The sequence below is a fragment of the Ananas comosus genome, linkage group 24, assembly GCF_001540865.1.
Source record: "Ananas comosus cultivar F153 linkage group 24, ASM154086v1, whole genome shotgun sequence".
Lineage (NCBI taxonomy): Eukaryota > Viridiplantae > Streptophyta > Magnoliopsida > Poales > Bromeliaceae > Ananas > Ananas comosus.
This window is the reverse complement of record NC_033644.1, coordinates 7,094,669-7,120,327: the sequence shown is the minus strand read 5'-3', so window position 1 is coordinate 7,120,327 and position 25,659 is coordinate 7,094,669. Positions and strand designations below refer to the sequence as shown.

Genomic DNA, 25,659 nt, shown 5'->3' with positions numbered 1-25,659 from the left:
CGCGTGCCCTCACCCTTGCCTGTGCACCCTCCCTTCTCCTTCCTCGCCTCCGACTCGGCCGAGGCCGCACCTCGACTCTTCTTTTTTTTTTCCTTTCCGATCCTCCTCCACTGCCTCCCCGACTCTTTACAACAGTAAAGAAGGCAGCAAAGAAAGTAGCATCACGTCCTCCTCTCCTTTTTATTCTCTTATTCTTTTTTTTTTTCTTCGACCCCCATCTACTGCCTTCGCGGCCCTCCACGACGGTAACGAGAATCGCGCCGCATTCTCTTCCTCCGCCTTTCGCCGGCGAAGGCACCAACGTTGGTACCGAAAAAAAAGGACTCGGAGCGAGTGCGAGTGAGAGCAGAGCTGAGAAAAAAATATACAGAAAATAAAAAATAAAAAAAATAAACAATAAAATATTAAAAAAAATTCATTTTTTCTACTAGAAAAATAATTTTTTCTACAAAAAAAAATGAAGAATCAGAGAGAAAAGGAAAAGATAATGAATTTGCACTATTTCAGAAGAATGTTGCATTATTACATGAAAACGGTGCGCGCCGTTTTTGAGAAAATTTACACTCTTTGAGAGAAAAAATATTCTTTTTTGGATGAAATTTGCATTCTTTGAACGAAAATCGCACTCTTTGATCAAAAATTATACTATTTGGCCGAAAATTGTACTGTTTCTCCTCCTTCTCGTACTCTTTTTTCTGGCCAAATAGTGCAATTTTTGTCCTAATAATACAATTTTCGTTCAAAAAGTGCAACTTTTATTCAAATAGTATAATTTTCATCCAAAAAAGTATATTTTTTCTCTCAAAAAGAGTAATTTTTTTCAAAAGTAGTGCAGCATTTCTTGAAATAGTGCAACATTTTCCTCAAATACTGCAAATTCATTATCTTCTTATTTTCTCTCTGGTTCTTCATTTTTCTTATAAAAATACTTCTTTTTTTATGTTTTGTTCTTTTTTTATTATTATTTTCTGAATATTTCTTTCTCGGCTTCGCTCTCACCCGTACTTACTTCGAGTTCTCCTTCTCCGGCATCAACGTCGGTGCCTGCGTCGGTCAAGGTGGAGGAAGCGGATGTGGTATTGTCCTCGTTATCGTCGTGAAGGGTTACGGAGGCGGTAGAGTGGAGTTGAAGAGAAAAAGAAATAACAAGAGAAAAAAAAAAAAGGAGAGAAAGAGAACGTGACGCTACCCTTTTTACTGCTGTAAAGAACCGATGAGACGGTGAAGAAGGGTCGAAGAGAAAAGGGAAAAAAAAAAAGAAGGTCGAGACGCGGCGTCGGTAGGGTCGGAGGTGAGGAAGGCGGAGGGAGAGTGCGCGGGCGCGGGCGAGGGCGCGCGGGACAGAGGCGAGGCGAATCGCCTCTGTCCGCCTCCGCCTCCACCTCCACCACCCTTTTCAGAGAGAGAAAAAAAAGAACGAGAAAAAAAAAGAGGAGAGAGAAAAGGGAATAAGGGTATTTTGGCCAGTTTTTTAAAAATTCAGCCTAAATCTGGAAAATCCAAAAAGATGACCTATTTTTGCAAAAGCTCAAAACTAGTGGATTTTTTATGCAAATTGGCCATTTAGGAATATGAATATTAGATTTTTTTTAATAAAATGGGCAAGTATCCGTTAAAAATTATGAACATCTTGAATAACTGTTGAGTACCCACCACATATATAATTTAAAAAAATAATAAAAAATAAAAGAATAAATACTCGTTTTGTTTTACCCTTTTCGATAATCCTAACACTAATTTCTCCTAGTACATTTTTTAAAAAATTATCTATTGCATGTTGTGATGTTTTAAATAATAAATTATATTTGATTTTTTTAAATGATATATAAGTTATTTATGTTTGTAAAGTATAGGAATAGAAAGAGGAAAATATATATATATATATATATATATATATANACTATCAATAGTACCAAGCCTTTGGTACTATCGAATTTTTGGCCGTTGGATGAAAGGATGTGCGTTTAGGATGATAGTGATCCCCTAGGGTTGAGTTGGTGGTTGGTTTAATAGTATAATCTAACGGGTGGAAATGATCAAAGAGTAGATCTAACGGTAGAAAACTCAATAGTACCAAAAGCTTGGTACTATAGATAGTATAGTAGCCGGACTCTATATATATAAAGAATTAGGCTGGAATAATGTTAATAGTAAAATGCTCTTTTGCTATTAAGTTTTTAGCCCTTGGATGAAAAATTGTAGGGTCAGGATGATATTAGTCGGTTAGAGTTGAGTGGTTCCCCTAGGGTTAAGTGGTCCCCACTGGGTTATAGTATTTAATCCAATGGCTAGAAATAATGAAAAGAGTTGATCAAAGGCTAAAAAACTGGTAGCAACAATGGGATTTTGCTACTAATAGTAGCCAAGTCCAACTATATATATATATATATATATATTAGAAGAGTATTTTTGGGTAAACCATATATTCACTCGCCTACCAGCAGGCAAGTATAGAAAAGATCATAAGAATAATGGCTATCCAAAAATTTGCAGGTAAATTCTATCCACGTATGCTTGCATAATCCATCTATAGATATAATGATCCGTCCGCATGCAGATTGTCCTATCTGCCTATTTGTCAGGTCTAGGGTTGGGTTGAACGCTGAAAACAGGTAGGATTAATTCTTTAATAAACAAAAAGAGTCAAATCCGCACCTAAACCTGGCCAACTTTCACGGGTCGGATCTGAATTGAATTTCTCACGACCCGGCTTAGCCTTGGTCCACCTTTGATCAGCGTAGCCCAATGCTGAATTGTCCACATGAGACTTGGATTTGCCTAAACTACATGCAAACAGAGGCCTCCTCTGTTTATTGGCTCCAGCACAAAGGGAAATAACTTCCATGAATTGACATTCCAACACCCAGCTTAATTTTAAGCTTAAGCCATTAATGTAGTTTTTCCCAACAACTTAAGTAATTGTTGTGTGTCTTTTTTTTTTTACTTTTTTTTTTCTTTTTTTTTTGTAATAATTCGACATGAATTGTGCTCGTTTTAGTTATTCAGTCCACTTAAACTGCGGGCTCGTCAATGTTGTTGCATCGTTCGGTGCTAAATATAAAAATTTAAGAATAATATTGTCTATCGGTTTAAGTTTTTGAAGACAAACGATTGTTTCGTTTAATTTATTATAGTATTTAATTTATTATGGTATCGGAGTAGGAGGTTCAGAGTTCAAGTCACACCAGGTTCCAAACATAATTAATTTTCTCGCATTTAATTCAAGTTCACGTCATGAGTCTATTAAAAAATCTCGAACTCAGAAAATATAAAAATGTTATTCTCTATTAACTTATGTTTTTAAAGAAAAACGATTATTTCACTTAATTTAATATTCAGGCAAAGGCTAAAATTACAGAAAATTTTTTTACAAATATTCTTCTTCTTTTTTTTTTACTTTTCTTTCATAACTTTCAAAAACTTACATTTTAACCCCCGATATTTCAATTGCTACATTTAACCCCCGCTCCGTCAGAGTTCCATCACTATTCCGTCTATTTCTTATAACTTATACCAAAAATATTTTTCAAAATAACAAAACTATATTAAAAATTATTTTTTTAATATATAGAAGAAATAAGGATAATTTGGTAATTTTGCCCTCTTTATTAATACCGTATCCTCCCTGAAAATATTTTTAAAATTTTAAGAGACAAAATATAAGATTTTGATAGTCATAAAGGAAAGTAAAAAAATAAATATTTATAAGAGGTTTTCTATATTTTAAAAATCATAGTTGCTAAGATATTCTAGGGAGCTAAAAAAACAAACTTTTACTTTACAATCACAAAAAAAAAAAAGGAAAAAACTTTTATACAGTGCATAAATTATTACTAGATAACTTGCTCTGCCGCTAAATAGGACCTTAAACTATCCTAATTTACTATTCTGTAGCATAGTTGTTGTAGCTAGTACTTTGTAGTAAAGCAAAGATGTTTTTCAAACATAGCTTTTCAAAGAAGTACTGACAAATTCGGTGAACTGAAATTTTCGTACCGACCTCTTTCTTTTCAGAGGAAAATGTTTTAGATTGAAGCTTTTCTTTCGATCAAAAGGCTTATACCGGCAAAGACTATTTTTGTTAAATATAAAAATATTTAAAATACCGTTCTCTAACGGCTTATATTTTTAGAGTACAACAGTTATTTTACATGGTATCAGAGTAGGAGGTCCTGAGTTCGAGTCACGCCAGGCTCCTAACATATTAATTTTCTCTCATTTAATTCAAGCCCACGTCATGGGCCAACTAAAAAGTCTCGAGCTCAGACGTGAGGGAGAGTGTTAAATATAAAAATATTTAAAACACCGTTCTCTAACAACTTAAGCTTTTAGAGTACAACGGTTGTTTCACAATTCTTGAATCATTTCTCAATACATATATATATTTATCATTTGGAAAGTATAATATCTGAGCCAGTTCTAAGTCTCCTAATCTCTTGCAAGAAGATGCTATCTTTAATTCCTACCAAAGCCATGTTCTCAGTACTATGCATGTGAGAATCATAATACTATTTCCAAATCATTTTCTAACATATATTAACTCTTTTATGTGATATATCTAGTTGTTGCTTACTGCCTAAGCTATTCTTAGGGGCCCATCCAAACATGTACAATGTGTTCTGTAAACAGGAGGAGGCAAAGAAAGATTATTAATGAAATCCACACCTGTCCAACCTGCTCCTGCTGTTAAGCTGTTCATATTAGTTAGCTAATTTTAATGAATGTTGCCTTTAATTGCAATAATTATGCCCAATAGAGGTGGCAAAGTAAGGAGGAGGGGACCAAGGGTAGTGGTTTTCTTATACATGTTTAATCTTTTGGTATGAGGTGGGTTTCTTTTCCTAACTTTTTCTTTTGGTGCATTATTGTTACTGAGTAAACTTTAAATTGGCCTCTCGTAGTTTAGTTCGCTTTTGCTTTTGCCACTCTATGGTTCAGAAAGGACTTAGGAGGCAGTATCAGATTTGATAAGTATCAAAATTAAGTAAGAAAAGAAAGATTTGTAGGATACTATCACATTTGGTAATTAGCTTAGAAGAAAACAAATTAGCCGCCTTTGATTCAAACTTAAAATTTCAATTCCAATTTCAATGTGAAGTAAGAAGTTTTGTTTCATAAGTAACAGCGCAAATTAAATTCAATTTTTTAAGATTAACTTTAATGTTACAAATAAGACCTTTATGTTTAAATTAAATAATTAGAATTGGGTTTATAAGTAATAAGTATAAATTAAATTCAAATTTAATTTTTATCAATAAAAAACTTTTTATTTAAATAAAGTAATAAAATTTAAATTCAAATTGTTGATTTAATATTGAAACAAGATACAAGTGCGAAGATTGTCAAATCTTCCAAGTTAAAAGTGAGAATTTTAAATGCAGGAGTGATACTCAAAACTTTTTGGTAGCTAAAATCTAACTCTCAGCGCCGGTATATAATGCAGTTGGCTAAAAACTTAATAGTTAGTTACCAAGATCTCAAGCGACACCAATGCAACACTTTTATTCCCACATAGCATTAAGTTAAAGCTATTTTTTACCTTGCTCTGAAACACAAACAAAATTGCAGTATCAAGGTAAACTACAAGAAAGTGCAAATGTGCTAATAAACTACGCGAAAGCTAATTAATTGAAAGTTTAGCATAAGAAGAAATATTCTGTTTCTTGAGATTATAATCATCTAAAACTATCATTTGCTTGACTGTGTGTTGATGCTTTATAACATTAATAACTAAAACATGATGAAGATGGCTAACATAGTAATATAGCAGCACAGATTGTCATTACTTCTCAACCATTCAAATTTAAGACAACTATGTTCTGTCATATCATGACCTACAGCTGAAAAAAAAGTAAGCATCACAAAGGATAAAGCAATTGGCAAATTTATTAGAAAAAAGCAACTAATACTTGGATATCCTTTTTTTTTTTTGGGTGGGTGGGGAGGGGTGTAAAAAGAGTGAGAGCATCAATAGCACATAGAAATGTAATGTTTTCACTCTTTACATACCATTCTAGTATTCTACAGAGAGAGTGAGAGAGAGAGAAGAGAGAGCAAAATTTATTGCGCTTGCAAATAACAAGATGTACTTGATTGCAAAGAGTTTTAAGAAACTTCTATGTCAAAATAAATATAATAAGATGCACAGGCTACACTCAGAAATCGCAATCTACAGAGAAATCACTTTCCATTGCACAATTGTAATCTCCCAACACTCCAGCATAAAAAAGCATTAAATAGTGACAACAACATTAGTGCAATCAATTTGACACAAGCCTATACCTTCTGCATAGGCACGGATAAGCATAACAGGTTAAACTTAGACATAAGACTTAGTTTTGCCCTAAACCGCAAGCAAACTCAGACTAGTTCAAATGTTGGATGAAAATAAAATAAAAAGTAAATACTCTACACAGACATCACAGGTGATCTCCTACGCTTTAATTACTGTAGACTCAAATCAAACAAATGAGAGTATGAAATGAATAAAAGGATTCCAACCATTCCAATGCCTACGATCGACTACAAAGGAAAAAGAACCAGTGACTCTTTATTTGCTTTCAATATCTTATTCGATTAACATTCGTCCTCAAAAAAGGAAAAGAAATGCCCCAGATTAATGATGCCCAAACACGCTAAACCACTTACAAGGTTTTATAGTTTACTAGAAAACAAAGTTATTAATATACTAGCATCTCTGTATCAGCTACTAACTTATATAACACAAAAAATGTACCCGGTTTTCCAATCTCATATAGCCAAATTATAAAGCAGATGAGTTTGGAACAAGCCTCGACGACAATTGAAACTAGAAATTAGTCATCAAGTTATCTTACCAAATCATTTTGAACAACTTGTAATGAATTGATACAGGGGGGAAGGAAAAAAATAAAAAGAACCCATGTTGAATCCCTACTTTTTCATCGAATAACAAACATACGATTTTTCGAACAAATTTAAACAGAAATAAATTCGCCTGAAAGGAGACAGAAAATAGCATCAAGAATATTATTGGTTTTGATTCAAGGTTCCGGCCCGATCAACTAATTAGCAAAAAACGTCAACCAGACCTAACTTGTTATTCTGAGCACACTATTGAGATTTAGTTCAGAATCTTCAGATACGCTCGAGAAAAATGCTATATTTGTTCATTACTAAAAAGAGATCTTGCACAAAACTCACAAATATAGGTCTAATTGAAGAGGATTCTACTCTGGCTAGTGCCAAAGGAGGGCTCTCATTTTGACTAATGCAGAAATAATAATCTCCAACATTAAGAATGATTAGTTAACAGTTTCAGGATACGAATATCTCCACATTGCAATTGTAATGCCGTGAAGTGAAAACTTGATGACATTATAATTGTGCTCACGATTAGTTGTGTAGTTTTAGCATACAGATATTCGTGTTAAAGATAATTTTGAAAACATACTAAACAACAGAACTTAGTCTAAACAAGCTAGCAGACTAGCAACACAATCTCTCAGACTATGTAAACAATATGCCAACTTACTAAACCACTAATGTAAATCACAAATAGCAAATAAAGGTTCAGCCTCACTATTTCATATTAATTACAACCTAGCAAACCTGTTGTTGCACAGAAAGGCAAAGCAATCTTAATACACGATAAACAACAACCTTGACATTCATAGCACAAACTAACTCACTGCGAAGGAGATCACGTCAAAAACTAACAGATAACAGCGAAATGCGACAAGCCGACAACTACAACAAGTTGTTATAAGTAAATAAATTCTGGCAAACAGGATACTTGATATAGCTCATCGAATGCGTCTGTGCGCCCTATGGTTTTCTAACTAGATTGATCCTAAAAGAGAGTAACTGGCAAAGAATTATGTGCTTTACCACCATAACTTAGTATTATGCCTTTCATTCAAGCAATTTTCATCGCCATACAAAACGCATATATTTCTCCGCCACCGTTAACTGGACCCGCAAAATTAACGCCTACCTCGAGGTCCACCAGATGACTTCGGACCAGGAGAGCGAGAAAACTGCAAACGCATATTGGGTGATTCGCGATCATGCTCGTCAAACTTATAACCTGCAAAATGTATCGTGACTCTCTTACGATTTAGTACGTGAAAACGCGTCGTGCAAACGTAAAACAGATGTACAAGAGACGAAATAAAGAAATGTCACGCATTATGAGTACCGGTTTAATCGTGAAAATGAAGCAGTATGAAACAGTCGTGAGAGTATATAGGGCTTCTTCAAGAATTTTTCCATAGAAGTCATTTGGCCAATTATCAAACAAAAAATGTATAACATATCAGCTTCATCTGAATGCCCTTTACAATAACCATTTCAATTTCGTTCAGTACAGCTACTATAAATCATGGGAGAGGTTATGCAAGCATGCGCGCACGCGTGTGCGCGTGTCACATGCACGTGCGTGAGAGAGAGAGAGAGAGAGAGAGAGAGAGAGAGACCAGCTAGTTAATGTTAAAACTGAATATTAAAGCAATTCTAGTGGAATAAGAGAGAGAAGCAAACAAATTGGGTGTAAAATCGCGTATTGAAGTATTTAAGTGAAAAGGAACAGCCCTGAATGACAATTTAACTGTTTGCTAGTACTATATGTCTCTTTTATGACTGCATATATAATGAAGAGAAAAGTACACAGGACCCGCCTAAAAATTTGGTCCGATGACACTTAGCCATCCGGACCTTAAAAAGTTAAAAAAGAGAAACTTATGTTAGCTTTTGATTTGTTTCAATCAGCACAGCGGACTATAAATTCCATTACCGTCTTAATAATTGGAGTAATGTAAGGATCGAACAACTCAAATATTTATAAATTCATTTTAGCATTCAAGTGAGTAAACATTTAAGGCCAAATAACTGTGACAAGCTATAATTAGTTACAGGACTTCACAAAAATCAGGGTAGCATGGTTAAATGAAGTGAAGTGAATTAAACTTAATGTAGTTTTTTTTTTACTTTTTAAGTTCAGGTGGCTAACTATAATTACCCCAAAGTTCAAGGTGTGCTGGCATATTTTTCCTAATAATGAACCTTGAATGACGTATTGCATATAAGGTCTTAAAAAGATTTTATCCCATTCCTTGCTTACAAACTGGGTTGGTCATGTCATGCTCAATTTGAATACTAAAAGCACTTAACCATAACTCCATCTGCACAGACAGGCATTCAAAACTTTCCATCAGCATTAGCGCAGAATTGTGTTCATGTGATAATTTTGTTCGTAAAGATGGGAATCTGGGGCTGAAGTATCCACCTTATGATTACAACCTTAGATGGAAACGGCAGTGTAAATGATAAGTGAAAAAAGGTTTATTTAGACTAAACAATTTTGCAATCCCCACAATAGTCCATGCACCCAAAGATCCAAATAATTAACATTTGACACCAATTTCCTAATGGACTGCCGCCAAATTTAAACTACAAATCAGGACATCAAACAGAAACAGAAAGGAAAAGGAGCCCATTTAGACTGGGTAATAGTTTGCAATCACCGTAGTGATCAATGACTCAAAGACCAGAATATTCTACAAAGTAAATAAATCGATATTATCCCCTGACACCTTTTTCTAAAAGATCTCTGCCAAATTATATCAGATAATGTGACATCAGACAGAGAAAAAAAAAAGTTGAAAACAAAATCTGAGAACTAGAACGTTAGCATAATTAATAGCATTAAAACTGAAGTTGTAGAACACAAGAAACAAAAGCCATACATACAACCAAAAGTGCAGATATAACCAAAACCAGGAGAACCATGCAATCCACAAAGCCAAATGAAGAAACAGTAGAAAAGAGATGCAACAAGACGCTATGAAACAAGGATAGTGGATAAGGCCGTTAGTCACGTAGCTTTCACCTTGCAAAGCATCCAAAGCAACAGCAGCTTGTGCAGGGGTTGAGAAATCGACAAAGCACAGGATGTGTGGATCACCTCCAGGCTGCAGGAAATAATGGTAAATATAACAAATAAACAAGATTTAAGAAGATAATAATAATTCCAATATGTGATCCTTGACTTACATGTCTGGGCTCCCTGTTGACAAGCCTCACCTCACGAAAACCTACAAAAGGACGGAAAATATCTACAGAAGAAGTAAAGGAACAGCAGAAAGAAAACAAAAAATATATTGGAAAATAAGATTATGCTATTAAAACAAGAGTATACGGTGGAATTATGTTAAACGTTATGATAGATAGAAATATCAGGATACGAGAAACTTCCCTGCGCGTACAGTTCGAAGGAAGTCCTTCCACAAACAGAGTGCTTGAGGCATCTGGAGGAAGAGAAGGAAGCTCTGGCCTCCCACCAGCCATTATTCGCTGATTAGCAATTGGATTACCAGTTATTCCACCAGCTGCAGGCCTTGCAGGCTCACTAGCACCAAAGGAAGCCATCTAGAATAGATTTTTTTTCGTCCAAAAGTTAGATTCCCAATGACAACTAACATGCAAGTAAAAGACTTACGATTATTACCCCATCGCGTAAGTAACGATCATAGGAAGCTCCAATGGCTTCAGTATCTTTGACTGCACGATACCCTGCCCTTCCTTCATCACGAGGATAGTAACCAGCTATCTCCGGTCCAGCAGGTACATCTTCAAAAGAAAATAGATTATACAATAGGAATCTTCACATGCACATCTTAAGAGAGATCACCATAGAATCGGTAGAGTAGCTACTGAGTTATGTACTTCAGAAAAGCAATAAGGCTACTCAGACCACTTGATTAATAAGGCAAAAAGACAACTGATTCTGTAGAAAAGAAGTCATAGCTCGTATTCCTACAGAGCCCAGAGCCATGTGCACATCTTGGAGCTGAGTAATTATGTCAAACCACAATGGTCACAAACTAGATAATACATGGAGTATGATTCTGTACACTACTGGTAAGTTGGGCTTAAAAATTTTGAGCCACCTGGTTAAGGAAAAGGCCCTACAAGTTCCTCATACTAGCGCCTGAGCAGACTAGCCAGTTTCAGATTAGAGTTATTCGGCCGTGTACCATAAAAATAGCATGTCCTGTATGACCTTTGAGTTTCTATAACCTTTTCGTAAATCCTTATCTGTCATAACAAATCCGTCCATAAAATTAAGTTTTATCTAAAACTTTTCCATAATAAATGAGCAAAACCAATAGCACCCGATAGCACAGATGATGCAGCAAATAAATCTCGTTTTATTTTCAAATGCAATTTTCTTTTATTTTGTAGGTTCGTGTTTGATTCGGACTTAAATCATTTGGTTTTAGTTGATTTGGCTAACCCAAATCCTTTTCTCCCATAAACAAAAAACAATCCCCAGAAGACCTTTGGAATTCCCCAAAAACAAAGACCTTTGAAATTTCCAAAATTGCTTCGTTTTCAATGCATGACTCTTGGGTGACCGTGTTATGTTGAAAACGAAAAGACAATAATTGATTATAGGAGGACTCTCAACACTATAAATACATGGTTCTTGAGACCTTAAGGGAGATATATTTGGATGAATAGAAAATTCTACTCTCAATCTTTATCCTTGGTGTTTTACTTCCCGGTGAGATCATCGACGTTTCTTCCTCGCGCCGAGATCGTCTTCTTCCTCAACTTGATCGTTGTCGCTTCTTCCTCGTGACAAAGAAAGACTTCTACTTCAACCCCTCCTCTTCTTCCGAGTCACTACCTCATCTTCTTCTTCCCCGTTGCCGAAGTGCTACCCGTGGTGTACCGCCCTCCTTGTCGATCGTGGATCCCCGCAATCGTGTGAACGGTGCACTTTTTTGTATCTCTCATCTCCTGACATCCTATTATCACCTTTTAATCTAGTCTTCCACCATTACCAACCATATTTGCCAAACAACCAAGCCTAAAACTTTAAGTCCGATAAAGCCGAATTTACCTTTTGGAACTATTATATGTATTTCCAGTTGGTTGTTATTATCTCATATATTGAAGGTTTATCATCATCTTAGTATTACTTCGATTCGATTTTAATTTTTGTTTTGCTAAAATTTTTGCTTTCTTGCTTAAAGTTCATCGGAATTGATAAATTGAACCTAATTTTACATTTAAACAAAAGCAAACTTGAAAATTCAATTTTGGCAACCTCTCGGTTTGCATCAACAGACAAGAAAAATAGGACAAACCGACACCGCCTTCAATCCACATGAGCAATATAGTCTATTTTTCTCTTCAATAAATTGCTATGCTACATGAACATGCCTACATGGACACAAAACAATACGGACACAAGACGCAGACACAATAGGACACGGACATGGTAGGACATGGCTAATAAACATCAACTTTTAACAGAATAATATATAGATAATAAATATAAATTTATAATATTATAACATTATAATATTTTGACGATGATAAAATAAACTTTTATCGTAAAAGTCATGAGAGTCTAACTTACTGATGCAGTTACTGTTCACAAATTTGTGAAAACTGGACTTTTCTGTTCTAACTTAGTTAGTTCCCAATTTTTCAAACAGGACCGATTTGGTTTATAAATGCTTAAAATTCGTCCCCAGTTTATCCATCTTTTGTTTTTACTAGCCCAAAAGAGAACTCCCTCTATCTGCCTATGGCTTCAAAATGGCCCCCTTCTCTCACATCTCCTCCCTCGGCTCGCCCCTTCTCCTCTAGCGGCTTCCCCACCAAGCCCTTTCGATTCCCCCTCCCACATTAACAAGCTCTCCCATGCCGCCTCTCTCTCTCTCTCTCTCTCTCTCTCTCTCTCTCTCTCTCTCTCTCTCAGATCTTCTCACCGCCGCCTGCTATCACTCAGCTGCCATGTCCGCTGCCTCTTTTCTCTTTCTTCTCTAAAATTATTCAAACACGCATCCGCTGCGCATCCTGCGTCCTACACATGTTGGATGCGGATGTGACTCCCCCATCCAGCATAGATAAATTGAAAACAAGAGCCGTGGCACACCGTAATGCAGGATCTTTTGCAGCCAATCTTTCATCAATGCAGCCGCAACAGTTCAGCTACGAGATGAACTACATTACCTTCAATCTAAGTGTGCAGAACACCCATTTTTTTACATCAGTAAAATTCACATAAACCTTAATTCCAAATATCGGAAACCTAAACAAAAACTAAGCACTTCAAGAATTGATATGAAAACGAGTTCCAAAGGATCTCTATAGTCCAAGAAAACCAGGAGTTCACTTTACTTGTACCGAAAAATTTCGGTTCCCCATCAAATAATCGCCCTAGCACCACCCCGATAGCAGATCCGGGATACAAATATATACCTAGATCTAATTTCCCGAGTACGAAAAATCACCACGGAGGAACCAAACAAGCTGCTCCCGAACAATTCAAACAAAAAAAGGGAAAAAAAAAAACAAATTTAGGGCATCTGGTGGGGGAGGAGGAGACGAACCGGCGTATCCAGAGCGGGGCCGCTTGAGGGAGACGGGAGAAGGGGCCACCGCGGCCGCCGCCGCCGCCGCGGCGTGCGGCGGCGGATGCCGAGCGTCGGCGCCGTACCTCCAGTACCCATCGGCCATGGGAGGGAGGAGACGCTAGGGTTTCGGCGGGGAGGAGAGGGAGGAGGAACGGGGAGGTGAGTGGGGGGGTGGAGAGGAGGAGGAGAAAAGCGGGCGAGGAGGAGTGGGTCGGATCACGCGCTGCGTCGGCGCGGGCGAGAATAAAAACCTCGCTCCGCTTTGTCGGCTTTATCGGCGGGACTTGTTATTAGACGCAGGACCCGCCGTTGGGTTCACAACAGTGTGATTCCCGGGGCTTATTTTGCATTTGGCCCCTTCGACAAAAAAAATTTACAAATAAACCTATCAAATTTATAATTGCAAATTTGGTTCTATTCCTGCCACGCAGGCGCCATATCAGCGCTACGCAAGCTGGAGGGGTGCTAAGTTGAACACGGTGAAAAATTATTCACCGTGTTCAAACACGTTGAATGATTCATCATGTTCCATACTTATATTCCCCTTCTTCCCTCTTTTCAATACTTATATTTTTTCGCAATACATATAATTTTTCTAGACTCGGTAAACCATTCATCATGTTCAAACACGGTAAATGGTTCACCGTATTCCGTACTTATATTTTTCTTATATTTTTTCGCAATACATATATTTGTATATTCCCCAAACACGGTTAACTATATATTCACCGTGTCTAAACACGGTGAATATATGGTTCACCATGTTCAACTTAATAAACTGATCCTGGCCCCATTCACGTGGCGCTGACGTGGTGCATGCATAGTAGGAATAGAACTATTTTTGCAATATAAATTTACTGAAACTATTTTTAAAATAAATTTTTTTCAGGGCCAAATGTAAAAAAAAACCGAATTCCCCGTTAGTACTTACGGGCGGAAAAAAAAAAAAAGGTTGGATTTTTTACAAAAATTATATTTGCATTCTTTTTTTTTTTCCTATCCATACCAAACATACTAATTGACAGTTTAAAAAGGGTACGTGGCGCCGTTTTCTTTTTTTGCGAATAAAATAAGGAAAGCAACATAAAGTATGGGCCAATAGGTTCTTGCCACGTGTCTGTAAGAAAATTGAACAGTCCTATTGCACCATTGACCCATTGGCCCAACTAAGACATGGACCAATAAGAAATTGCCACACGTCTTAATAATTTAATTTACGAAAAAAAACTCTTGGCCTTCTCTCTCTCTCTCTCTTTCCCCTCGCGCCTCTTCCGAGCCTTCTCTCTCTCTCTTCTCTCTCTCTCTTTTTCCCCTCGCGCCTCTTCCGAGGCTTCTCTATCTCTCTCTTCTCCTCTCTCTCTTCTCCTCTCTCTCCCCTATGCTTCTTCTCAGGCCTCTCTCAACGACTCCCACGAATGGCCCGCCGCTCGATTCGACGACAGGTGCGATGAGGCCGTCTATTGGGCGGTTTGTGACCAATCGCTCTCCCTTCCCTACTCCGAGATTTGCCGGGCGTCTCGGCCGCCTGTGGGATGAGCCCGTCGACCTGTCGATTGGGCGGTTCCTCCTGGGGCTAAACCTAGCCTATTTTTCATGATTTCGGCTGGCTGATTACAGATCTGGTGAGATCTCCTTAACTCTCTCTCTCTTCTTCGTCTACCTCGAGACCTCGCTCGATTGCTCAGCCGGTCGCCTCGGCTGCCCATTGGTCGGTTCCTCCTGGGGCTAAACTTAGCCTATGTTCTCATGATTTGGGTTGGTTCTTGAAAGATCTGGTGAGACCTCTCTCGATTGCTCCGCCGGTCGCCTCGGACGCGTGTCGGATGAGCCCGTGGATTGGCCGGTTGCTCCTCCGTCTAAACCTACCCTATTTTGGCATGATTTTACAGATCTGCTCAGATCTGGTGAGATCTCCTTAACTCTCTCTCTCTTCTTCTCTCTAAATCGAGACCTCTCTCGATTGGTCCGCCGGTCGGCTCGGACGCGTGTCGGATGAGCCCGCCGATTGGCCGGTTGCTCCTCTGTCTAAACCTAGCCTATGTTTTTTCATGATTTGGGTGATCTCTTGAGATTTACAGGAGATTTTTACACTATTCCTATGATTTTTACATATTTTTTAACCATTTTTTTAGAAATCTGTTAGAGTTCCCAAAGATTTAAACAATATTTTTGACTATTTTGTCCCTGTGCTTAGCCCTCTTGCCTCTTGGCTTCCCTGTTTCATTCTGTGATATTCGAAAAGTTCTCTCAGATTTATTATAAATACCACCCTTCATTAATTGCCGCATGCCAGTGTCCTCCTCATACCAAGATAGGTATATTTCTATCTTCAAATTATCTTGATATATATATATATATATAATATTAATTAATATGCAGCCTACTGATTTTTCTTGCCATTGCACTATTGTGTAGGTCTCTGCATTGTTCTCCTGTTTACTGCTTAATCACAAAAGGTGGATCTTCTCTGGTCCCTCCTGCTGTACTTTCTATTTCCCTGCAGTTAAAAGGTTGGCAGAGGAAAATTAAAGTACTAAAGTATTCACCCCCTGCACTTTTAATTTTACCGATTTCTTTTCGTTTTAAAGATTCACTCGGGTTATTGATATCTATTGGTTCTTACTGTTTGCTATGTGATTACTTTGTTTTTTCCCTTCTTTTGTTTCTTAACATGTCTTTTTTGTTGAGTAAGTGTGATTTCTGCCTGTACCGTGATTTTTGTTGAGTAATATATACCTTTGATTGATTTTCAGGTTAGACGAAAATTCGCCAAATGAAGATTGCTGATTTGCTAACTGCTTACATTTAGTATGTGTTGGTTTGTTTGAAGCTCTATGCTTCAAACTATCATTGTAGTTTAAAATTTTGAAAACTTATTTCAGCTTTGTATTTTGGTTTAAAACTATGTTGCTCTCTTAATTTCGACTTTGTATTTTGATTTAGAACATGTGCTGGTTTGTTTGAAGATGCATTTTAGATGTCATACTTTGTATTTGGTTTAAAACTATGTTGCTTTCTTAATTTCGACTTTGTATTTTGATTTAGAACTATGTTCTGGTTTGTTTGAAGATGCATTTTAGATGTCATATATTCTGCTATGTACTTGATTGTGTTATAATATTTTTATAATAATACTATTCAAACAGTAATTACATTATTTGTATCATGAATTAAACGATTATTTAAAATATTTAGATTTATTTAAATAAGGATAAAGTGCGCCTTTTGCGAGACTTCTCTCTATCTCTCTCTTCTCCTCTCCCTCTTCTCTCTCTTTTCTCTCTCCCCTGTACGCCTCTCTCCACGCCCTCTACTGCCCCTCTCTCTCCTCCCTCTTTTCCCTACGCCTCTTCTCAGATCATTCTTTTGCTCACATGTTATTTGAAAATTTTTTGGTATTTTTTGTTCCTTTTATGTCTTTACTATTTTGGTTTTTTAAAAAAAACTGCTTCTAATGACCTGCCTTTCTACATTCCCTTCCATTTTTTTCACTTTCTCTCTTTTGCAGCTTCGTCTATGTCGACCGTCCAACTTTCTTACCTTACATTGTTGCGTGAGGTTTGTGATCAGCTCCAGATAGAGACACCACAGTGTGTTGTCACTCCGGCTGCAGAGGGTACTTACCTTGCGTATATAGATCTTCCGGTTCCACGAAATGAATCTATAGTTGAAATAGTACGATGTTGGGGGACACAATCCTCCACATCTGCTGCATCTCAACAAGATGCTGCTCGCCTAACTATTAAGAGGATAGTTGAGGAATTTGACTTGCAACTGAAGGATATAAATTATGATGAAAGTATCTTCCATCAAAATCTATACAATGAACTTTCCACAAACCATGCTGTGCTATTTGCACGCTACAACAACTTGCTTAAGGAGTATAACTTTCTGAAGTTAAAGAATGCCATGGCAGAAACTGATGCTCCCGTCGGTTAATTTGGGTCTGAAGTAAAAGTGGCATATTTTGCTGGTACTTATTTTGTAGTTGATCATGCATGGCCAGACTTTTGTATGATCTTTTTAGTCTACTTTTGAAAACTATGCATTCCATTGTGTTTGTGGCTTTTAGATTCTGTTATGTTTCCAAACTCCAGCTTCTAACTTTTGAGAATTATCATGCTTCTGTTATGTTTCTATATTCTGTTATGTTTCTAATCTCCTACTTCTATCTTTTGTATGCTGCTATTTTGATGGTCTTTTACTAAAGATGTAGATGAAAAGATAATGGAACTTGATTTCTAATGTAATACCTTTCTGCCGGTTGCAGGAATGTTTGAACTTATATTTGTTTTTTACTAAAATATTTGAGGTTATCCTTACTTTTTTATAATGTTTTAAGACTACACAACATAGTTTATAGAGAGATTAGTGTTTGTATAATAGCTTCTAAGTAATGTAATTGATGAATTCTTTGAGTGATGTATGCTGTCATTTTGCTTCAAATTCTTTTAATTGCTTTTTGGTATATGTTCTCCAAACATACATGCAAATAGATTAATTGACAGCTTTACATGTATACATGGCAGCATTTCTTTTTCTACAAATAAAAAAACAATTTCCGGACATAGCTTATACCAAAAAGCAATTAAAAGTCAAAGCTATACAGGTCACATATATGTAATTGATTACTAATGTAGTAGCTTTCTTCCAACAAAGGAATTATGACTATGGGCAATGAGATTCAGTACTATTTGAACTTATATTTGTTTTTTACTAAACTACCAATTCCATCAAGTTTTTCTCTATTCTTTTTCTCTTTTTTCTTAATTACATATTACATATGATCAAAACTGTTTTAAAATTTACATCAGAATATTAGCGTCAAAATTGTCCGCAGCGAAGCGCGGGTTCAACACTAGTAAATACTAATTCAGATTCAAATAGGTACCAGATACTTCATTTTTATCATCATATCTACTAAAAATGCATTCATATTCAAATAATAATATTTACTAATATATAGAGTTGATCTAGAATACTATTGGTAGTAAACGAATGCTGCCGATTTGTTTTCAATGATAAAACCTCAAAGTCGACGATCAACACCATTGAACATGATCTACACTACTTGAAATATGTAAGATTAAATTTTATGTGTTTCCGATTTTGTTCTCTTGTGCATTTAAGTGAACACAAAAATAAACAACTAAAAATATTCTTTAAAAAATAATGATAAGATTCTTATAATCAAAATTAAGAGTATAGATTTTATTTTAAATAGTTTAAAAAACTTAGTAACTGAAATTCAATTTATTTAGATTTGTTTACACTATTAAATGAGCAAATCTCTCATATTGACTATTAAACTTATAATTTTCAATCCTTTGATCGTTAGGTCAATAATGTCGAAAAGTTTTAAAATTTTGATTTCTAAATATTTCAAGTAGTATACATCATATTCAATTGTATTGATCGTCGATTTATAGGCTGTATTATAAAAAATAAATTGGTAGCAATAGAGCCTGTTTTTTTTACCAACCTTATAAAATTTTTGGGTGCAATTAATAGGGAACTAATTAATGATTGATAACCCATACGTGAGATTGTAAATAAAAATACTCTATTATTTATTACGTTAAAAATAGAATAATTCATGCATGTATACAATAAAATAAATCTATACAATATTATATAAAAAATAAAGGGATAAAAAAAAGAAAAACTCAAGATGGTGATCGATGTGATAAATAATTTTTTTTTAAAAAAAACTTATGGTGCTAGTCATTATCAAATTCAAATTGATACAAAGCAAGCTCGAGTAAAAGATACATTCACGGTGGATAACAACTTTGGCAATAATGAAAGAGGTTTTGCGAATAAAAATTAATGTTATTGGGATATATTTTGAATGGTTATAATAAAAAAGATAGAAATGAGCGGTTATAACTGTTTAATTAAAATTTGAGAAAATTTTAAATATTTATTAGTTTTAATAAGAGGAGTTGATTAGTTACAAACATTTAATTAAGACGCATTAATTTTTCAAAACTCCAGTGTATGTACATACAAATATTCAATGCAATTAATGCGTACAAGCGACAATTAATTTGTTAAAGCTATAATAAATACATTAATGCCCTAAATAATTTCTCTTCGCACATGAGAAGCAATTAATTGAGTCTCGATCGATAGGGAAGCAAATTAATTAACAATTTATAGAAAACTAATATCTCAAGAATAAGTATATATTATTGATTATTGATAAAATATGCACTGTAAGTTTACTTTAATCTGTGCACAATTTGACAAATTCTCAACATATATTTGTATTTGCTTCTACAATTACAAACCGATCTAAAACCAAAAATAAAATCACCACCATTAATTTCATCTTCCACTCAAAATAAAACAAATGATATATAGTTGAAAAAATATATCAATTTTCATGTAACTTAACCTAGCTAATGAACTAGCTTTAATAAGGCAAGCTATAAGAATAAGGGAAACAAGGGGACCTGCTCCATGTTCTCAAGTGCATCCCCAAGATCTCCTTGGCTATCTCCCTACTCCTCCTACTCCCCTCCACCTGCACCACCATGCACAGCTTCGCGACCCCGCCGACCTCCGCCATCTCCTCCGCCACCCTGCAGTACCTGCACAGCAACCCTAACACCCTCACCGCCCTCTCCGTCGCCCCGCCCGACACCCCCAACACCTTCCCCACCACCGCCGCCACCCCCGCCCGGTGTCCCACCACCGCCGCCCGCCCCTCCGCCCTCCCGCAAGCCAACTCCAATATGTACAGCATCGCTTCGCAGCTACGGCGGTCGCCGTTCTCCTCTATCAGCAATTCTATTATCACCGCAACCAACCCCGCCTCCACGGCCTTTGCGCGGTTCTTTCCGAGCGCTAGCGCTTCGGTTAAGATGGATAGTGCGGCTAAATTGGTCGATCGCGCCGAGTTCTGGTCTTTGAGTATCTCGACGACCCCGTCGAAGAGATCGGGAGGCGGATTCGACTTGTAGCCCTCGTCGACTACCTTGAATATGGATTTGAGGAGAAGGGTGGCGTGGGTTCTCGCTCTATATGACCCCCTTTGAAGAATTGATGATAGAGAGCGGATGAGCTCACCGTTGTTACTCTCCGCGAGTCGCTTTATGGCTTGCGGTGACGGCTTGAGATGTTGCAAAACGATCGTAGCCTCATCTATCACATCCAAGGCATCTTGTACTAGATCAGTATTCCTCATGACAATTAGAGACGCTACGAGCGACGTGACACCGGCTTTCTCCATGCAAGCCATGCTGTCGAAATCACCATCATCTTCTGCCAGTAGCTTTACCTTCTTGAGTCCTCTTCTTTGGAGCTCCGCATCGGTATCTCTGAGCTGTCGAAGCACGTCGGAGAGATCAAATCGAGGGTTAGACCGTGCGGTGGCGGCAGCAGGCAGCTGTGCTGCGCAGGCGGCCCACGACTGTATCAAGCGGAGAAGGGTCGAATTCGGCGTGAGGGTGCGGTCGACTAACGTCTGGTTCGTGACCGGGCACTTGTCGCGCCCGTACACCGTTAACCAGCGCTCAATGCTAGCGCGATCGTAGGACACGCCGGTCGCGACGGTTACGGGGTCCTCCATGATTTGAAGAGAGATTGGGCAAATGAAGTAGGGGGGTATCTCAAGCCCATCCATTTGATCATAAGCTATAGAAGTATAGTACATACTAATAGCTAGTTCTCTTCCTATATATAAAAAGGGCTTCAACGAGAAGCGCTTCTTGTTCTAAAGAAGCAGTTTGGTCAAAAGAAACAATAAAGCTGTTGATGTGGACCAAAATATGGGCAAGGAGTAGGCCACGAGAACGAGTGGTGGTGTAGTAATCTTTGTAATAAATAACGTAGGTGATGGAGCTCACGTGAAAGGCGTGTGGTAAACTACGGGTCGGGTTTTGGCGCCCATTTGACCCGTGTGGAGGGGCGCGGAGATCGGACGGTGGGGAATGCATCGATCGAGTTCTTTCGACGGTGATTGTGGACTCAGTCAACACACCACGTTGTGTACGTCAATATGGAACGTTGCGGTTGGTGGCGTTGCCATTCGTGGGTCCCACAGTTGCACCTTTTCTTAATTTTTGGTAAAAATTAATGTGGAGGTAAAAAAATGTATAAATGGGGACCCCCTTAATTATCGGATAATTTTAATTGCCTCTTAACTATTTTTTTAACTGATATTTTTTTATTAGGCCTCATTTGATATTATTATTATTATTTTTTAAAAAAAATAATAATGATCTATATAATTTAATGTGTAGGAGAAAAAAATCTCTTACCTTTATAGTTGGTTAGTTTATAGGATTAATTTCATACAGATTCTTGTAAATATAGTGGATGACAAATATATTCCTACAAAATTTAACTTTCATATGTTGTGCTTGCAAAAGTCATAATATTTTCAAATATGCCTCTCTGGTTTGGTACTGTTGGAGAACCATTAGAGAACCGTTTATATTTTCAATTTTGTCATTATAAAATTATCTCTGTAAAAGCCATAAAGGGATAAATAAGTCAAAAATTAATCAGAATTAAATATTTAACCTATGGTTAACTAAATTTTTCTAATAGATTCTAACGGCATGGATATATTTGAAAACATCACGACTTTTGTAGGGACAACATATGAAAGTTGGGAATATATTTGTCATGCATTCACTATATTTGCAGCGATCTGTATGAAATTAACCCTAATTTATAATATATTCGGTTCAGTGATAATTAAGAATTTTCTAACTAAGATCCCTTAACTTATAATTTTTTGTTTGATTGAAGTTAGTTTAATCAGTCAAATTTAAAAAAAAAATTGTTAAATGTATTGGTTGTAAATAGCTGGTCGGAGCAGCTTTATTTATTTAAAAAATGATTACAATTATAATTAATTAAATTGATTGAAGCTATTCAATTATTTTGGTTGGCGCAACTTTCATATATTGTTTCTAAAAATCCTGATATTTTTAAATATGTCCTTCTGACTTGTCACCTTTAGAGAACCATTAGAGAACCGTTTATATTTTCAATTTTGTCATCACAAATATATATCCCTCTAAAAGCCATAACAGTATAATAAAAAGGGATAAAATTGTCAAAAATTAACCATAGTTAAAATATTTAATTTATGGTTGACTAAAATTTTCTAACGGCAAAGATATATTTAAAAAATATCAAGACTTTTATAGGAACAACATATGAAAGTTGAATTTTATAGAGATATATTTGTGATTTAATATGTTAGCAGCTATCTGTATGGAATTAATCCTTATTTCTTTAATTTTTTTTTAAAAAAAACTTAATTTTCTGGAGTATATTGTCAAACACGCCTACCAGTAGGATTCGGACACGTGGAAGTGGATGGATCTGTTTCGGAATTGTGGCGTTGACTGGGGGATTGTGGTGCCACGTCGGTGCTGGTTCGTCAAACTGTGTGGAATTCGGCGCCACTTTCTCGCACGTTACCAGCGTTGGTTTTGGAAGAGCAATTTTTAATCGCGACTTTTAAAACCACAGATTGGTTTGAACTTTGAACCGCAGGTGAGACAACTGGACAGTTTACTTTCCCTCCTACTTTATTTTCGACGACGACGACGACGAGACATTTGAATTTTATAAATTAACATCATCGAACATAATTTAAATTATTTAAATATTTTATAAAATTATATAATTTTTTGATATTATTTATATAGTAATTAAATAATTTTTTATTTGGTTTATGTTTACTGCTAAAAGTTGTCAATCTGAGATCAGTTGAATAGCAGATAAATGATGCGGTAAAATTGTAAAAATCTAATGATATTAATCATTATTAATTCAGACATCTCGTGGGAGGAAATAATGCGGAAATAAATTGAATTATTTATTTCTTGAAGTATTATAGTTGGTTTTTTATTCACATTCTAAGCTTATGCACCACTCAGCTATAAATTTTAATTTTATTTTTTTTATAATAAAAAGTGGTCGAAGCAAGGAATCGATCTAGTGGTGAAAAAATTTATAAAAATCAAATATTTATATTTGGTGTTTTTAAAAAAATCATAATTCAATATATATATATATATATATATATATATATATTGCCAGCTTCTTGAATAAACAAGTTGTAAAATGCAAGTTTGTGCAAATTTTTACAAATTATGTTTAGCAAGTGAAATGTACAATCAATTATTTGTACTTAAAATGGAAGTAAAAGAGTAGTACCATAGGAGGTACCTTAACATTTTTTGTTGTGTTTGGTACATATGTTTTGATCTTCTTTTTTTTTTTTTTTTTTTTTTTTTTTTTTTTTTTTTTTTTTTTATTTTTNGTTTTGATGAGTTAATTGCATGCTATAAGGCTCCAAAATTAGGATTTTAATCAACTACGAGATTAAACTTTTGTAGTTGATTTTAAGAGTTTAGAATCCTTAAATTAAGATGTCAATCATGTTCAAATATATTGGCCATGAATGTATGATAGAGCAAATTGTTTGATCAAATTTAAACTTAGTTTGTTAATATTTCGATCAATTTATGCTATTTTCGTTTTGAACTATTCCGGTTAGCTTCAAGAGGGTATAAACATCTCGTTAAGATGTCGTTTGTTAAAATTAAGTATCCCTAACCCTTATATAGGGAGTTATTTTAAGATTTTTATCTATTTTTAGAGAGTTATGAACTACCGAAATTGAAACTTTTGTTCTAATCTGAGAATAGAGCATAATAGTTGAAATGATGGACTTGAATTAAGTCTAAATCATTTAAGACTAAGATAAAAATAAAAGATTAATGGAGATACTCATTATTTGTATGTTAAGTACTTAGGACGTGCATGCCGGAGCTCCTACTGCCGAACCTTCCACGTCTTAGATCAATCTTTTCTTATTTTGAGGTGGAATCCTTATCTATAGATAATGAATCTTAATGGTCCTCTTAGTATCATCCATATATATATATAGGCCATGGCTACTATACTATTATGAGTATTGGAGCCCTCGTACTCATAAGTTGTTTTCGATGATGGAGCTTCCGAATCGACGATCCACTCCGTTAAATATGATCTAGAGTATTTGAAACTTCTAGAAAATAAATTTCGTAAATTTTTAAAATCATAATAAAGTCCATCAAGTGGGCATAAAATGAACGGTCAAAATCGAACGACATCCTAAAAAAGCATGATCGGATCCTTCAATTCAAGATCGGAGTTATTAATTTTATCTATGTAGTGAATAGAATTTTTTATCAAAAAATCAACAAATTCCGATTCTTTTACACCGTTAAACTAGAAAGTATCACATACCGGCCGTTAAAAATTGTTAAATTTGTGACCTCTTGATCGTAAGGTAAATGATGTCGAAAAATTATAAAATTTGATTTCTAGAAGTTTTAAATGCTGTAAATAATGTTTAACGGTGTGGATCGTCAATTCGGAAGCTCTATCATCGAAAACAACTTATGAGTACGAGGGCGATCGTACTCATAATAGTATAGTAGCCGGGCCCTATATATATATAGAGAGAGAGAGAGAGAGAGAGAGAGTAGGGCTACTATACTATTATGAGTATTGGGTCTTTCGTACTTATAAGTTGTTTTCAATGATGGAGCTTCCGAATTGACGATCCACTCCGTTAAATATAATATTTGAATCTTCTAGAAAATAAATCTTGTAATTTTTCGAAATCATAATAAAGTCCATCAAGCGGCATAAAATGAACGGTCAAAATAGAACGATGTCTTAAAAATGAATGATCGGATCCTTCAATTTAAGATCGGACTTATTGATCTTTATCTAGGTAGTGAATAGAATTTTCTATCAAAAATTCAACCTATTCGGATTCTTTTGTACCGTTAAACTAGCAAGTATTCCATACCGACCGTTAAAAATTGTCAATTTTGTGAGCTTTTGATCGTAAGGTAAATGATGTCGAAAAATTATGAAATTTGATTTCTAGATGTTTCAAATGCTCTAGATAACGTTTAACGGTGCAGATCGTCGATTCGGAAGCTCTATCATTGAAAATAACTTATGAGTACGAGGGCGATCGTACTCATAATAATATAGTAGCCGGACACACTCTCTCTCTCTCTCTCTCTCTCTCTCTCTCTCTCTCTCTCTCTATATATATATATATATATATATATATATATATATATATATATATAGTCCGTCTCCCGTACTTTCGAAAGTATGGGAGGCCCGTGCTTGTAAGTTGTTTTCGATGATAGAACGTTCGATTCGACGATCGGCTCCGTTAGGTATGATCTACCCTATTGGAACTATCTAG

At 35.9% G+C, this 25,659-nt stretch overlaps 3 protein-coding genes across 7 annotated transcripts; 1 reads left to right on the top strand and 2 right to left on the bottom strand.

The window, feature by feature from the left end:
- LOC109728815 (RNA-binding protein 1-like) lies at positions 7,527 to 13,709 on the bottom strand. Of its 2 annotated transcripts, XM_020259350.1 has the most exons (6): positions 13,389 to 13,706; positions 10,487 to 10,608; positions 10,224 to 10,407; positions 10,033 to 10,094; positions 9,869 to 9,950; positions 7,527 to 8,068 (listed from the first exon to the last, which is right to left on the bottom strand). In XM_020259350.1, the coding sequence occupies exons 1-6, from the start codon at positions 13,513 to 13,515 to the stop codon at positions 7,965 to 7,967; spliced, it is 681 nt and encodes a 226-aa protein (XP_020114939.1). In that variant the 5' UTR covers positions 13,516 to 13,706; the 3' UTR covers positions 7,527 to 7,964. The 2 variants fall into 2 exon arrangements, with proteins under 2 accessions (XP_020114939.1, XP_020114938.1); XM_020259349.1 differs by lacking the exon at positions 7,527 to 8,068 and having other exon boundaries at positions 8,102 to 9,950; positions 13,389 to 13,709.
- On the top strand, positions 14,771 to 17,594 carry LOC109728617. 4 transcript variants are annotated; one of them, XR_002221038.1, is made up of 3 exons: positions 14,771 to 15,727; positions 15,828 to 15,922; positions 16,166 to 17,594. XR_002221038.1 is itself a non-coding variant. In XM_020259080.1 (3 exons), exons 1-3 carry the CDS (start codon positions 15,699 to 15,701, stop codon positions 17,349 to 17,351), a joined length of 501 nt encoding a protein of 166 aa, XP_020114669.1. In that variant the 5' UTR covers positions 14,771 to 15,698; the 3' UTR covers positions 17,352 to 17,586. The 4 variants fall into 4 exon arrangements, 2 of the variants coding, with proteins under 2 accessions (XP_020114669.1, XP_020114668.1); XR_002221039.1 differs by having other exon boundaries at positions 15,828 to 15,942; XM_020259080.1 differs by having other exon boundaries at positions 15,828 to 15,868; positions 16,921 to 17,586.
- Positions 19,831 to 21,120, bottom strand: LOC109728675 (E3 ubiquitin-protein ligase PUB23-like). The gene has a single exon (XM_020259144.1). The coding sequence runs from the start codon at positions 21,070 to 21,072 to the stop codon at positions 19,831 to 19,833; it is 1,242 nt and encodes a 413-aa protein (XP_020114733.1). The 5' UTR covers positions 21,073 to 21,120.

Excerpts from the sequence above, each read along its gene's own strand:
- LOC109728815 (XM_020259349.1), bottom strand. The coding sequence starts at position 13,515 with ATGGCCGATGGGTACTGGAGGTACGGCGCCGACGCTCGGCATCCGCCG. Across the intron at positions 10,609-13,388 it reads GCCCCGCTCTGGATACGCCG|ATGTACCTGCTGGACCGGAG; the intron begins GTTCGTCTCCTC and ends TTTCTTTTGAAG. Across the intron at positions 10,408-10,486 it reads ATCGTTACTTACGCGATGGG|ATGGCTTCCTTTGGTGCTAG; the intron begins GTAATAATCGTA and ends AATCTATTCTAG.
- LOC109728617 (XM_020259079.1), top strand. The coding sequence starts at position 15,699 with ATGCCAGTGTCCTCCTCATACCAAGATAG. Across the intron at positions 15,728-15,827 it reads TCCTCCTCATACCAAGATAG|GTCTCTGCATTGTTCTCCTG; the intron begins GTATATTTCTAT and ends ACTATTGTGTAG. Across the intron at positions 15,923-16,920 it reads TATTTCCCTGCAGTTAAAAG|CTTCGTCTATGTCGACCGTC; the intron begins GTTGGCAGAGGA and ends TCTCTTTTGCAG.
- LOC109728675 (XM_020259144.1), bottom strand. The coding sequence starts at position 21,072 with ATGTACTATACTTCTATAGCTTATGATCAAATGGATGGGCTTGAGATA.